Source organism: Indicator indicator, chromosome 8 (assembly GCF_027791375.1).
Source record: "Indicator indicator isolate 239-I01 chromosome 8, UM_Iind_1.1, whole genome shotgun sequence".
Taxonomy (NCBI): Eukaryota; Metazoa; Chordata; class Aves; order Piciformes; family Indicatoridae; genus Indicator; species Indicator indicator.
Genome location: NC_072017.1, coordinates 6,759,327 through 6,774,690, shown reverse-complemented (window position 1 = coordinate 6,774,690; position 15,364 = coordinate 6,759,327). Strand labels below are relative to the sequence as shown.

At 42.9% G+C, this 15,364-nt stretch overlaps 1 protein-coding gene across 1 annotated transcript; it reads right to left on the bottom strand.

The window, feature by feature from the left end:
- Positions 1–1,202: 1,202 nt before the first annotated feature.
- On the bottom strand, positions 1,203–14,899 carry UGDH (UDP-glucose 6-dehydrogenase). Its single transcript, XM_054383084.1, has 12 exons — positions 14,884–14,899; positions 13,804–13,972; positions 10,846–10,947; positions 8,645–8,845; positions 8,369–8,566; positions 7,748–7,895; positions 6,878–6,972; positions 3,916–4,046; positions 3,090–3,223; positions 1,896–1,987; positions 1,702–1,812; positions 1,203–1,313 (listed from the first exon to the last, which is right to left on the bottom strand). The coding sequence occupies exons 2-12, from the start codon at positions 13,963–13,965 to the stop codon at positions 1,203–1,205; spliced, it is 1,485 nt and encodes a 494-aa protein (XP_054239059.1). The 5' UTR covers positions 13,966–13,972; positions 14,884–14,899.
- Between the last annotated feature and the right edge of the window lie 465 nt (positions 14,900–15,364).

The following is a 15,364-nucleotide window of genomic DNA, read 5'->3' as shown; positions in this document are numbered from 1 at the left end:
TTTTACAACCCCATGCAACAAGCCAAGCACAAACTCTGTCATCTCATGGATTTTAATAGCACTGGCCAATTGAGAATAGTAAGAAGTAGAAATTAATTAATATTAAAGGGAAAAAAAAAAAAATCAAAATACCATAGGAAGCATTCCTTCCTGCTACTTAAATGAGGTAGTATGCTGATTAACTCCCAGGGCTGAACTTTTGTTTTTCGTTTCTTAACAGCACAGAGCTATTTTTGCAGATTCATTAAGAATGCTACTTTCAAATGAATTATGTAAGCAGAAAGGGAGGAAAAAAGATAACCATCGGGTAGCTTTGGAGCCAATATTTGCTTTCTGCTTGGATTGACACCAAATTAAAGTAATTTTGCTTAAATTCAATGTTTAAATCAGCAGAATGCTCCTCTGCTGATGACAGTTGGTATTGCTGCAGCTTAGGAAAAACTTGTCCCAGGAATCTGATTAGATCAATCATTTGTGGCTGGGTGTGGAATGTAGAAAAGACAACCAAATAATCAATATGAAGATCTGCCAGTGGATCAGTTTGTAGCTCCTGGTCCACTATCATCAGCTACATGATAGATGTCTGCAGAACATTCTGGCCTCCCAACAGAAGCACTTCAGGCTGCATCAGTCCAACAGGTCCCGACCAGGATCAGGGTGTTACTGTAGCAGTCAGCTCTATTTCAGGGTTCAGCCCAAACCCTACCCAGCTCTCTCACAACTTGTCTTTTGACCTCAATGCCAGTTAGAGCAAGCATTTAGCTGGGGAAAGAAGTACCCCAAAAGAAAAATGAGAATTTGGTGAGACCAAAGTTGCTGATCATTGCCTGTAACTGGACTAAAGTAAAAAGATATTCTAATTCTTTTGATTTCCTATCACTAAAAACATATAAAGTGCAGTTTAGGAACATCTCTGGAAGCAGAAATCTGCTGCTTGAAGGTAACTTTTGCACTTAAAAGATGCTTCATTATTAAAAAGAAGGTTGTACCATCTTCAGTGACCAAAAAAAAAAAAAAAACCCAAAAAACCCACTATAAAAATAGAGATTTGAAAATAGACTGAATTCACATGTACCAGTTACCATTTTTAGTGTAAAATTGGTTTAGTTTATGAAAAATATCTTTCCTTAGAAAAAAAAGCATAGGCTTACAGTTATTATCACTAAGAAGGTCCACAGAATTCCTTCTGTAACAATTAAACATTATACTCTGGGCTTTTTGACAGGTGGGTCCTGCAGGCTGAATTTAGGAATTTCACAGGAAGAACCAAAAGGAATTCCTTTGGCTGACACCTTCTTCCCAATTGTTTCAATCTGAAAGAGAAAACACATTGAACCAGTGAGTGTGGCAAGGTGGCACAATCATGTCAACCTATGAGGAGCCTACAGATTAAAGCCAGCACCATGGCTACACATCATGAACATTGGATTACTACAAGCCACAAAGCACAGTGTGCCCAGAAAGTTTCTGGGATTGGAGTTGCAAAGAGGTTAATTTAAAACACTCCTTCACAGGTGCCTGCTTTGCCTATTTAAAGCTGCCCCTTGCTAATATGAATGCTCAGGTGCCTCATCTTCCATAGGGCTATCAGTACAAATGTTTCTAGGTATTGATAAACTGTGGATTCAGCCTCCTTTATCTAAAGGAGGACTATGTCTAGAAGGAAAGAAACACAAGAAGCAGCAGCAGCCAGCTGATTACCTGGAAACCAATGACTTGTAGCTCATTGTGAAGATCATCTAGAACTCTCCTACCATCAAAGATAAATGCAGGCTTCAGCATCTTCTTATGAATACGTTCATAATCCAACTCCTGTAAAAGGCAATTAAAGCAGATAGAATGAGTAAGTAGCATAACATTCCTTTTTTCCTTTAGTTTAAATTGAAGACATGTACCTTAAACATGTCCCATTCAGTGCAGATGACAAGGGCATGAGCTCCATCACAGGCTTCATAGGGATCTTTGCTGATGGTGACCAACCGAGACACTGCACCAGAGGGAAAACAGTTTTATTCTGCCCACATCTTTGGCATCAGTCTGGTGCTCTCCTAGCAAATGAGTCTCCTTCCCTGCCCTAGACAACCAAGGAGTTTTAAAGACACTCACTCAGAGATGTTTTCTATCATTTGTCACTTTGATTTCACTCACTGAAATGACAGCATCTTGTACCTGGCATCTGAACAGAGCCAGAGCACTTCAATGTTTGCAGTTATGCATACCAATTTGATTTAAACAGCCAACAGCATCTCAAGAATTAGAAGTTACTATGGAGCGTTCAAATGCCAGCCTCACAGGTCATTGCCTGTCCAGTAGCAACACATCACAGTTGCTGCTTAATACTTGGTTGACACCAGAGAAGATACATGTGGCTCATCAGGGGCTGCCTTCATCCTCTGACTGCACCAGCAGCTGCCTAGAGGCAACCCTCCTTTCCCTCTCCCTCACCCTTCACAGATCATTTTCCTCCATTCTCTTCACCTTGAGAGGCCTGAGCTATCCTTTTTACCCCATCCATTCATCATCTCCATCCTCCCCTTCCCAGTAAGAAAACAAAAATCTCAAATACTCCTTTCTTCTCTAAAGAAATTTCTAATCATTGATGATTAAATTCTTCTTAAGGAAACAAATTAATTTTGAAGCAATATGCAGGAAGGGAAAAGGCTCTGCAGTGAATTCCAGATTTAATTGTTTCTACTTCAGAAAGTAAGCCAGAACTAAGGCAAGATAGGACTCAGGACACAAAAAGTTGACAACACTAGGCTCTCCTGCTTCTGGACATTCTTCTTTCTCTTAATTATGCAGAAAGAAATTTCTTTGCATGTATTCAAATGAATACTTATCAAGATAAAAATATGAAATGATCCAGGATTAACACTAACATTTCTGGAATTAACATTCTCCCTGGAAAGGGGGAAGAGTTACAGTAATCCTCTGAGGCACCAGAGTCTTCTAGTAACTGTAACCAACAGCACATCATTGCCACGATGGAAATGCGGAAATTAATTTACAGAATTTAAACAGCCCTTGCGTGTTTTGAGAACAGGATGGGGAGGGAAGCAGGGAAAGTGGCTGGACAGGAGCATCCTTACCTTGGTTATCTTCTGAGACACCCGGATGGGAGAGATCCAAGATGATTTGTTCCTTAGGTACTTTAGGATCATAGATATGGAGCTTTGCTCCTTCATCCATCAAATACTTGCTAATGTAGATACTGGATGACTCTCTAGGGAAGTGAATCAATCAGTTAAAGAACCAGGTGGCATGTTCTAAACAATGGAAGTCTTCAAGTGTCATGGTAAGCAATGCCTGAGCTTTTATACCAGTTTCACATTAAACATCTTAGTGGTAATCCATGCCAGCAGCAAACTTGAAATCTTGAGGAACACTGAGGAGGAAAAAAGTTTACATCTCTTGCTGAATTATGCAAGAGAGATCCTGAGACCCAGTACTCCTCCTGACCATAATTAACAAGGCATCAAGCTTATAATCGTTTCCCACAAACTGCAGGTGGAGAGCTGTATCAAGTATGAACTTTACAGGGAGACAGAATTAACCACCTTTGGGAAACAAAGCTGGAACCTTGGCTTCAGAGCAATTTAGAACCAGCTGCAAAAATATTTTCTGTGGAAAATAGATGGACTCTGTTAAAATCTATCTTTGCTTATGGAAGCTAATAAGGACTAGAGTTATCTGGCCTAGCTTCTGAATGATTCAGGTATGTTGTAGAGGTCAACAAACAATTGTGTCACCCACTTAAGAAAGACTAATCCCTGTAACAAACCCATTCAGTCAGAAGTTAAGGATCCCAGATTCAATCTATTTTTATTAATACAGTTCAGCTGGGGTGGGTATTAGCTGCATAGATGGTGACAAATGTAGGGAATCCAGGTTAGTGAACTGAATTTGCTTTCTTACCTTGTGTCCCCAGTATCCTTTTTGAATGCAAACCCTAAAATAGCAATCTTCTTATCAGTGACAGTATTGAACAGGCTGTCAATAATGCGGGAAGCAAATCTTCTTCTCTGATAATCATTCATGTCTATTACCTGAAAATATGGAAAACAGGCTGGTAGAGAAGGCAGCCAGATTCAGCTCTAAACAGACTCTATTAACAACCAAGCCAAACTCCCCACTCATACATTGAACAGAAGCCTCAAAGAGAAAGGCAAGTATTTTTACTCAGCGTCCTAAGTAATCCAAAGATAAATTTAGTTAATTTATCCAATTCTGAGACAAATCCTACAGTGACTGCAGGTTCATTTACACACACTGTCATACACTATCTAGTTCAAAGGCTAGGATTTTTTCAGATTGCCTTTTCTTCCTTAATTTTCCACCTTACTGTATCCTAGACAGAAACTTGGGAAGCAATTTCAGAGTAGTTGATGTCACATGGACATCCCATTCCAGACCTACACCTACATTTCCTTACAAGCCATGTGCAACAACTGTGAGAACATTTTTAGCCTCTTTAATCCACACTAACAGATTTCACTACACAAAACTAGCATGCTTAAACCAGATATTTAAGTGCCTTACTTTTGTTATTACATGAAAGGGGGTTCACACACACCAATTGTTCTGGTGAACCAGATTTATTGGAGGAAAAGCAAAAAAAAAAAAAAAAAGGCAGTGACATTTATCCAATTCAGTAGTGTGGTGATGGGGAACAAAAGTAACAGTTAACAGGGTAAGAGGAAGAAATTTCTTGCTGTAGGTATGTTTTCAAGGAATTAAAATTTCACTTCACAGGGAGTTAAGACTAGAGAGCCTTGTCCCACTGAAAACCAGAGAATAAAAAGTTAGGATTCTGGAGCTACTTTGATCAGCATAATCTCCAGAATTTGCATCCTGGTCTCAGGTCTGCATGCACTGGCATGAGCTGCTGACAGTGCAGTGCTCAGGCCACAAGGAAGGGTTCCTGTCATTGCTTATGCACACGTGTGCACTGACCCATGCGTGCCTTATCTGACCAGAGTGGGCTGGGCAAGAGGACAGTGCTCTCAGGAGGCAGCAGGTGCAGGTAAAAGGTTGTACTTGTGAGCACAGCACTTTATCTTAACTCTGCAGCAGCTGTTCCTACTATCTGATTTGTGCACAGTTTAATTATCCATATAGGAACGCTCCAAAGAACTGCTCTTAAAACAGATTAAGAGCTTGAAAGCATTAAAAGCGCTTTAGCCTCTACATGAACAATGTAACTTTTTAGGCTTTTGTTAAATTAAAAAACAAACAAACAAAAAACCCCAACCATCTCCACACAGAGCAAACCATAAATGCTTCCATGTCTTCGGGTTGCCAAGATACCAAGTAGGTTGCATTTTGAGAAGGGCCCTTGTCATCTTGAAGGACAGAGCCAAACCAATTTGTCTCCTTCAAGACAGTATTCATTTTTCTCTATTCTTCAGATTATCAGTGAGGTCACATGGTTAATTCCTGCAGCTCCTGCTGCTCCAGGCTTTGTCTGTTGTCTGCTTAAATCTTATACTGAGTAAAAGCAGTAGCTCTTGAGTATCAAAACCTGGGGCTCCCACTCTTTCTTGCTGTGCCAATGCATCTGAGCCCTACACGGACCTAAACCTCTCCTGCATGCCTTCACAAGGTTCATGAAATATGTCAGGTGTCTCTTCAAGCTTCTCCACCACTGACTAGCCTATCCTAATGAAGTGCATTTTTAGGGAAGATGTCTGTCTGAACCTCTTCAGAGTCAGACAGCACAAAACCCATGTCTTTCTTGTCCCAAGGCAATTAATCTAAGAGTTATAGCTGCAAGCAAGTAACCAGGCTGATGACTAGTCCTTGGCTGGAGTTTAAACTACCTGAACAGGATGTAGAAAGCCACTGGACATCACAGGTAATGTAACAAGCTGCCTAAAGCCACCATGAGAGATGACTGAATTTTACAAGCAGTTATGAGGAAATTATGAGTGAGATACAGCCAAGCTTCAGACAATGGGAAAAGACTATTAGTGACTTCTTCAGAGAACAGAACCCTGCAAAGCCAAGAGAGCCTAAGTAACCCCATCAACAGTACCACATGGCCAAAATAACCCATTCAATGGTATAAAAAAAATACTGGACTTCAGCGTGGATGTGGCACAATTAACATAATTATGGGCAGGTTGTTTCAGTAAATAGGCAGTAGGCTGGGATGGAGAAAAGTAAGGGGAAAAAAAAAGACTAGACAAAAGGAAAGCTGCTAGTAAGGTAGGCAAATCATGTGCTGGGTATTCAGGAGGCATCTACCAGGCAGCCTTGATCACCACAGCCTAAATCAGGGCAATATATCAAAGCTGTTCTTTTGTCCATACCACGTAAGTCAAAGCTGCTTCGTCAGTCAGGGCTGGGAAGAGGTGCTTTCAGTACAGACTCAGCAATCATGGTATTGCTGCTTTGGTGCTAGGCCTGAGAGCATCCACATCTTCCCACCCATTCCTAGCATTAACCACAGAAGAGCGGCAACCATGATTATTTAGAAGAACAGCAAGTTCTGCTGAGCTCTTCAGAAAAGGACTGTAAAAGTAGACGCTGAAGTAAAGATCATAAACTCTGAATTCAAAGCAGACAGATAACAAAGTACAAGAGGAAGACAGGAGTTCAGACATGTTTGTAATTCACATTTTCTACTGCTGCTTCTAGACAACTTCCCAAGCCCCTTGATCCAAACAACTTAATTCATCCCCAAAACACCTAAACATCCATACCAAATGGCAGTGTTAGGCTAAGGTCCCCTCCCCTTAAAACATAGAGATTAAGGTGTCTGCTCCTTAAAGCTAAAGCACAGATTACATGTGGACAACACTTAAAAGATCAATGCCTGAGAGACGAATGCTGAAGAAACTTAACCCCCTCAAAAAAATTAGTGAAGAACTTGTACCTGTTGCCAGTAACGGGCTACTTCAGGTAAGTTCAGCGCCTCACAGAGGTACACTAAATTCAAGACATCCTTTTGAAAACAGCTACCTCCAAACCCTGAAAGAAAACAGTTATTTTACAGGTAAATGACCCACTATTTGGAAACAGGTAGATTTTGGCAGTCACTTAGTCAGCATTACCATTTTCCCCCAGTATTTCACTGCTAGCAAATGAAAACTTAAGAATCTCTCAAAATTCAACCTCTGGACCTATTTAGTCAGTTTGAGAAGCCTTAAAGTCTTCTCCAATTCCTACTGAAGTCAATGGCAGTTTTAACCCAGGCTCAGGGAAACATATAAGGTTGTCCACCCACTTGTAATAATAAAAAAATAAAATAGGGGCTATCTCCTGCCTTTGCTCTCCTCCCACCTAAAGATTTACATTAGTATTTCTCAGAACCAGTATGTTAACATTAGGTTCCTTGCTTCTACAAATAAGAAGTTAGCCTCACACATTCTGACCTAGGGGCACCACCTTCTTCAAGCCACTGGTAGCAGCTCCTTAACAAGTCTGCAGCAGTTACAATTGGGAAGACATCTTAGAGAACACTATCATTGATGCTTCACTAAAATAATGTTGCAGTTTCCCAGTGTCCCATGCAGGATAAACCATGTGCTCTGAAGCCTGAGGTTTCAGATTGTCAGGGTCTAGAGGAACCTCAGCCCTACACAATCTAGCAGAAAATGTGATTTCCACTAGTACTCTACACCAAGATCTTCTGTAGAAGATATTAAGAGCATCACATCACTTACTTCAAAACACTACTGGTAGATCTCTTGCACTACTACACAAAAGCTCAGAAGAAAAAAAAAAAAAAGAATTTTTTATTTACCAACACTGGCTTTGAGAAACTTATTTCCAATTCTTTGGTCTGTTCCAATAGCTCTTGCTACTTCTTCAACATCTGCTCCTGTAGCTTCACACAGGGCACTGATCGAGTTGATGCTGCTGATTCTTTGGGCAAGGAAAGCATTAGCTGCCTGTAAACAAAAACATACAGTAAAAAGAACTTAATTTTGCCAGAAACCACGATACTCACAGACTGCAGAGCAGGATTATTTTAGAATCTATGTAACTCTGTTGAGATACACAGTAACAGCAGCTAGCTAACACATAAATAGCAGTTAGCAGTGTCTAAGCAAATAATGTAATGCTTAATTTTCAGAGTTTGAACCATTTTATGATGGTAACCAGTTTCTGCAGCACTAAAAGTTATTACTCTTAGTAACAACTAGAGCAGCACTAAGTGAGAAAAGGATTTCATGGAAAGTTGATATCATCTATTAGCTCAAATGAGATAACTGGAAAGATTCATATCCTTTGGCATACATACTGGGTCCTCCCAAACTCATCTGTCTTTCCTAGCTGCATCACTCTGTGTCAGCGAACTTCTGCTTCTTAGCTTTGTCTCACTTACACCCTTTGCTCATGGCAGGCAGGGAGTAACACTAACCAGCTTAGAAAGTTCTGACGACCAGGTGTTGGTTGTGAGGATTTTTTCTTTGGGCACCCAGTGCTCATAAACAGCACAAAGAGCACGGACAGCTTTCTGTCCCTCTGGAGAATCATCTCCACCGATGAGCACTCTGTCTGGGTTCTTCAGGTCCTTGATGGCTGTTCCTTCTGCAAGGAACTCTGGGTTAGACAGCACCTAAAGGCACAGAAACAGCAGATGAAAGCCAGAAGGGACTACCAGCCTTTGAAAGCACAACTCCAAGACTGTGCTTACCTGCAAATCCAAGTTAGGCTTAGTATTAGCATCAAATATCCGACGAATGCTCTCTGCAGCACGCACTGGAACTGTGCTTTTCTCAGTGACAATTTTATAGCCGTTGGAGTTTTGTGCAATTCGTCTGGCACAAGCTTCAATGTACTTCAGATCAGCTGCTCGGCCTTTGCCCATCCCATAGGTCTTTGTTGGAGTATTAACCTAGTTACAAACACATAGAGGGGGAAGAAACGTTACAGGTCACAAGAGACAAGGTGAAAATGCTAAAAAAATGACAGATATTTTCCTTCCCAGATTGCTTCTACCCTGGAATTATTCTGGTTACCATATCAGATGAACAGCTATTAGCTTTCTCAATTACCCATTTTCTCTTCTAAAGAAAGCTCACTGATTGTCTATTGAAGTAGACTTTAAAGAGCAATTTAGAGCATCTCTGCAGGCTCAAGCCCTTGTTCTGGAAACACCAGTCATTTCTTCATGATTACAGCCAGACAACTTTTTCTTCCTGTCCCAAAAAATTCATGTAAGAATCTTGCAGCTGGTGAGGCAGTTGGAGTCTGAACTCACTTTGCAGTGAAACCTTAATGCAGAGCTGCTGAAAAACCCTCAGAACTATCAGAATTGTGGCATATGTTACAATGGAGAACAGGTGGGACATCAGGAAGAATTTCTTCACTGGTAGAGCTCTCAAAGACTGGAACGGGCTGCCCAGGGTAGTGGCTGAATCATCATCCCTGGAGGTATTTAAGAGACCTGTAGACATGATGCTGAGGGACATGGTTTAGCACCAGTCTTTGTAGTGTTGGGTTAATGGTTGGACCAAATAACCTTAAAGGTCTTTTCCTGCCTCAACAATTCTAGGATGCCATACAGGCACCATGAGGGAAAACACATCATTCAGATGAAAACAGAGGACCCTTTTCATTACAAACTGGAAGAAGAAACAGCAACAACATGTAAAACACAACAGCATGTTTTAGTCCGAGGACAGGTGGCAATATATGAGCTGTATCAGTGGCAGTCATCCAACTAAGCAGCATTCATGAACAGAGAAAAATACTTGCAGAGAGAGAGCTCTGTACTGACATGCCCTAACAAATAGGAGCTCTCAAGAAAAGCAGACTTGAAGAACAGCAACAAAAGCCCCAATCCTTAACCGTGGCCTACCAAGATGAATAGCAGTCAGTTCTTTTGGACTTTGGATTAGGGACAACCATCTAGATCACCAAGGTCACAATGTTTATGTTTGACTGGATCCTCTTCCTACTCATGTCAACAGCTTAGAAATATTAAAGCTATGAAATATTAAAGCCAGTCCCTCTTCCATTAACACACTGGCTTTGAAAGACTTCTAGAAATAAGCCATATACTGATTATTGGGTTACAAAGATAACTTTGCATCCCTACCTAGGAACCATATCAATGTTACTAAGGTCCCGTAGATTTCAGCAAGTACACTGCAGTGACAGATCTGCACTATACTCTGCTCTAAAACCCCACACATCCACCCAAGCTGAACATCAACACTATCTTCCAAGCCTGGAAGTGTTGAAAGGCAGGCTGAATGAGGCCTTGAGCAAGCTGGTCTAGGAGGAGGTGTCCCTGCCCATGGCAGAGGGTTGGAACTAGATGATCATTAAGGTCCTTTCCAACCCAAACCATTCTATTATTCCATGGCCTTGGACAAGACAAGGGATAATGGCTTCAAACTGGAAGAAGCCATACTTAGATTTAGACATTAGGAGTAAATGAGGCATTGGAAAGAGTTGCCCAGAGAAGTTGTGGAGGCTTCATCCTCATCCTTGGAAGTGTTCAAAGCCAGATTGGATAGGGCCTTGAGAAACCTAGTGTAGTGTGAGGTGTCCCTGATTATGGCAGAGCGGTTGGAACTAGATGATCTTTAAGGTCCTTTCCAATCCAAACTATTCTATGTTTCTATGATCTTTTTGACCTAGAGCCTGTTCACTTGTCAAACACTTCTCAGTCATTCTACTACCTATAAGAAATGAACAAAAATAAAATAAAAAGCTTACTGAACACTTCTCCCACAAGAAGACTGTGACAGTGACATGACATTGCTAGGTGAATCTACTTGACAAAACAAAGGGCTCTTCCTTACATAAGTGCAACACAATGAGTTGATAGGAAAGAAAAAAGAAATAAGACAAACACAGACGATCGCCTTTTGCCCCTAAACTTACAGAAATAAACACAAGATCAGCTTCTCTAATGGCATCATCAATACTGGTGGAAAAGAAGAGGTTTCTTCCTCGACAGGATTCTACGACTTCTTTTAACCCTGGCTGAAAAAGCAGAAAAAAAAGCAGTTAAGGTTAATGCAATCAGAAGAAGAGTAAGCTGCATGCCCAAACAAATTGTGTATCATTTCAGCTACAGGAAGATCTCTTTTTCTCCCCCTCAGTGTGGCATGCTTTCAGTCTGCCAGATATAAAGCTTCTACAGATTTACGTAGTGAAAAAAAAGGCACCATTTTTCCTCCCCCTCCCCCCCCCAACACTCAAAATGTTGCCTCGAAACCGTTAGCCCGGCTGAATTGTTATTTGCGCAGCTACGTTTTGGGCTCCAGTTATTCCCAAGATTAATTTCATTACCATGAGTAAAAGCTAAAGAAATACCTGTAGAGTGATGTTGAGTATATGCAAGAAGTGTTATACTATTCCTTAGACTGCAAAGAGGTGGTCCCAACTCTTTTTCCCCCACTATTAGATCTAAACCAAATTCAGCACCAAAGAAACCCCAAACCACAATGCCGTCTTCCACCAAACCAGCAAGCCCAGATTCAGCTGGCAGTGGAGACAGAGGAGACTAATCGTTTTTGTAACCACCCATCTTTGAAACAAATAGAAGTTATCATGGCACCACACCTACAGCCTGAAAGAATCACAAGCACAGTTTGATAAGATTCTTTCCAGAGTCATGTACCATGTTGTGACATGTTCCCTTCCCTTAACATCAGCACTCAGACGAGAGCAGGAGGCCATGAGCAATCCTCTGTATCAGAATGGTCCACAAAGTTATTTAACTAAGCTGCAGTTGTCATAGACAAAAGAAGTCTTTACTTTTTGTTTGAAAAATGGTCATGCACTGTAACTTAGCAATCAAACCTCCAGCTTGAGACACACCTATCATGACATAAGATAGTTAGCACCAGAAAGGCAAAGCTTAACTAGAAGGACAGAGAGGGAAACAAAGCAGAAGTGTTTTTACACACAGCATTTTTGCTGTCTCACTTTATACCAAATACCTGCTTAAAAGCAAAACAAAGGCTATCTGCCAGTGCTACCACCTTACCACCCATCAAATGTAAAGAGAAAGGCAGCACTCTAAGAAAATTTTTGACACTGGAAATTAAAAAAAATGAAACAAAACCACACACACAAAATCCAGAAAACCTCTGTTGCAATTACTCAATTTTATAAACTGTCTGAACAGTCTTGACAGTTTTTGTACATTTTTTGCAGCAAAGAACACCATTCCAGGAAACAGATGTTGTGAATTTGGGGTGATTTTTGTTTTGGTTTGGTTGCTTTGTTTATTTACTTTTTTTAAAGCCATGCCAAGACTAGCTTTATGTTCTAGTTTAACCCAGTCAGCAACTAAGCACCACACAGCTGCTTGCTCACTCCCTGCACAGCAGAATGTGGAAGACAACTAGAAGAGTAAAAGTGAGAAAACTTGTGAGTTGAGATAAAAACAGTTTAACAGGTGAAGCAAAAGCCACTCACACATAAGCAAAGCACAACAGGGAATTCATTCACTGCTTCCCATGGGCAGGCAGGTGTTCAGCCATCTCCAGGAGAACAGGGCACCATCACATGTAACAGTTACTTGGGAAGACAAAAGCCATCACTCCTAATGTCCCACTCCTTCCTTCTTCCCCCAGCAGTACGTGCTGAACATGTCATCACATGGTCTGGAACATGCCTCTGGTCAGTCAGGGTCAGCATGCCAGCTGCATACCCTTCCAACTGCTTGTGCAACCCCAGCCAGCTCACTGGTGTGGTAGAGTGAGGAACAGAAAAGGCCTTGACTGTGTAAGCCAGTAACAACACCATCCGTGTGCTACCAACGTTGTTCCCAGCATAAGTCAAAAATACAGGCCCATAGTAGTAGAAAATTAACTCCATCCTGCTCAAAACCAGCAAAATCACTCACTTACAGGAAACAAAGCATTTGCTTTCATGATCTTCACTCATGTCTCACCTGCTAAAGGGAGCATTATACAGATTTTCATCTGAATATGTATGACAAAGGTCTCTTCATCTTGACTTAATATAGGTTTGGTTTTAAGAGACAAAAAAACAAAAACCAAACTGTGTTAATGCTACAGCACAGATCGGATTCAGCAGGCTCCTTATAGCAAAGGAGTAACTGTTAGTCCCTAGCAAAACACTTTGTCTTTGGCAGCCAAGTGAAGTTGTTTCACCTATTTTTAACGGACCTACAAAACTTGCCTCATGAAGAAATGCAGAAAAAAAAGAGATCTATTCTTTAAGGGTGAAAAAGTGTAAAACATAACAAGTGCCAAGGGAAGGAAAACAGATAAATACTTTATGTATCTTCAGATTCAAGTGATTTCGTAATGAAGGAGTACTAGTGTGATGCATTTAAAAATATTTTTTATCTAGCTTAGACTTCCCAGACCAGACTGGAGGTTTATGGTACAAATGAATCGGGAACATGACTGTCCCCATCTTACAACATACTTAAGATGGGCAGCACAGATTGGATTTTAGCAGCATTCAGAATGAAAATGAAGCTTACCACACAGTATTACACGTTCATATATGTAGTTCACATTCATTACACAGATAACGTCTATAACTGAGTATGAGAACTATGTTTTTATTAAATCAGGTCCTGAAAGAAAGCCAGCACAATTCACTATATATACAACTACATTTTTGTTATGAGATTCTTCATGTATTATCCTTAAACAGCTTACTATGCCTAGTGCAGGCAGGTACTTAAAAAAAAAAAAAAAAATCTGCTTTAATGAGCAGCAGTGACATGCAGGTGTTCCAGAATACTCTTTTTGAAAGACATCACTGTGCTGTACTTATCAAGCCCATGTGCAAACACCAGAAGGGAAAGAAATACTACACAGGCTAGGAGAGACAACAGTAAGACAAGTTTACCTCATAGATTGGAAGTGTATCAGAATTCCAGGCATTGATTCTGGCCTCATTAACATCCACGACAGTAACTTTGATATTGGGACACATCTGTGCAATAACACTACAAGTTGGCCCACCAACATAGCCAGCACCAATGCAGCAAATCTTCTTAATTTCAAACATGATTGATCTAGTAAGAGGAGGGGAGAAAAAGGAGAATCAGAAGATATAAATTAAAATAATAGCCAACAATTCAAGGAAATAAAAGAGAATGAATGTTCTGAGGTACTATTATGCTGCTACTGAAAGAAACATTTTCTTAGAGTTGATCACTGTGAGGGTGGCAGAGCAAGAGACCAGGCTGCACAGAGGTGGTGGAGTCTCTATCTCTGGAGGCATTCAAACCTGCCTGTGATCCTGTGTGATCTGCTCTGGGTGACCCCTCTCTAGCAGGGGGCAATTTAGATCAGATGATGTCCAGAGGTCTCTTCTAACCCCTACCATGCTAGGATTCAGTGATCTCTTGTCCCGAACTGCGATGATTCTCTGCCGCCCCGGAAGGCTTTGGAACCAGCCCCACTCCAGGAGCGCCAGCACACACACAGACTTTTTTGTGGTCGCTCTGAAGGCTGCCAGCCACAATACCACCCCCTTAGGCCAAGGAACTGCTGATACCACGATAGTGCCAGGTATGAACACCGGCCAGTGGTGGAGAGATGCACAGGGGCAGGGACTGGCGCAGCCCCACGGCGGCTGCAGCCGCGCCAGGACGCGACCCCCGCGCCAAGCCTGGCCCCGGCCCTGTCCTCGAAGCCCCTCGACCGGAAAAGGCCTCAGCTCCCGCCGCCGCCGCCTCCTCCTCCTCCTCCCCAGGGAAGGTCACGGGCCGGGAACCGACCCCGCTCCCCACCGGGAGGCTGGAGCCAGGGTCGACCCTCACAGGCTCCATAGCCGGGAGCCCAGCGGAAAGGTCCCCGTTGGCCGCCGCGGAGAGCGGCTCCCCGACTGGAAAGGCCGCCGCCGCCGCCGCCCTGGGAAACCCCCAGAGAAGGCTGCGGGAGGACCCGCAGCAGGCACCGAAGCCACTACCCGGAGACTTACTGAGGGCGGGCACGGTCCTGCCCCACCGCCGCGGATCGAGTTGGAAGCTGAGGTAAGGATGCTCGGCGAGCTCAGATCGACACTCCGCTACCAGCGGAAGAGCGCCGGCTATTTAAAGGGCCGCGGCGGTGCCGAAGCGACGGCTTCATTCCGGAAACTGAGCCAGGCTCGGCCCGCCTCGTCCCTTCCCCCGGGGCTGGAAGCCGGCACGGAGCCCGCCCGCTTGCCCCGCCGCCGAGCCCGCCCAGCCGCGCCGCCGGCGAATGGTCGCAGGACACCTCAGGCGCCGCCGATGGCAGCGCAGGGCCCGGCTGCGGCCCCGCCCCGGCTCCAGGCCCAGCTCCGGCCCCGCCACCGCATGGGCGGCTCGAGGGCCGCAGGGCCCCCGGGCACAGCTGGGGTCTGCGCGGCACGGCCAGGCCCGGGTTCGGGTGTGCCCCCGCAGTGGTTTCCCTCAGCCCTGAGGGAGGAGCGGCGCTTC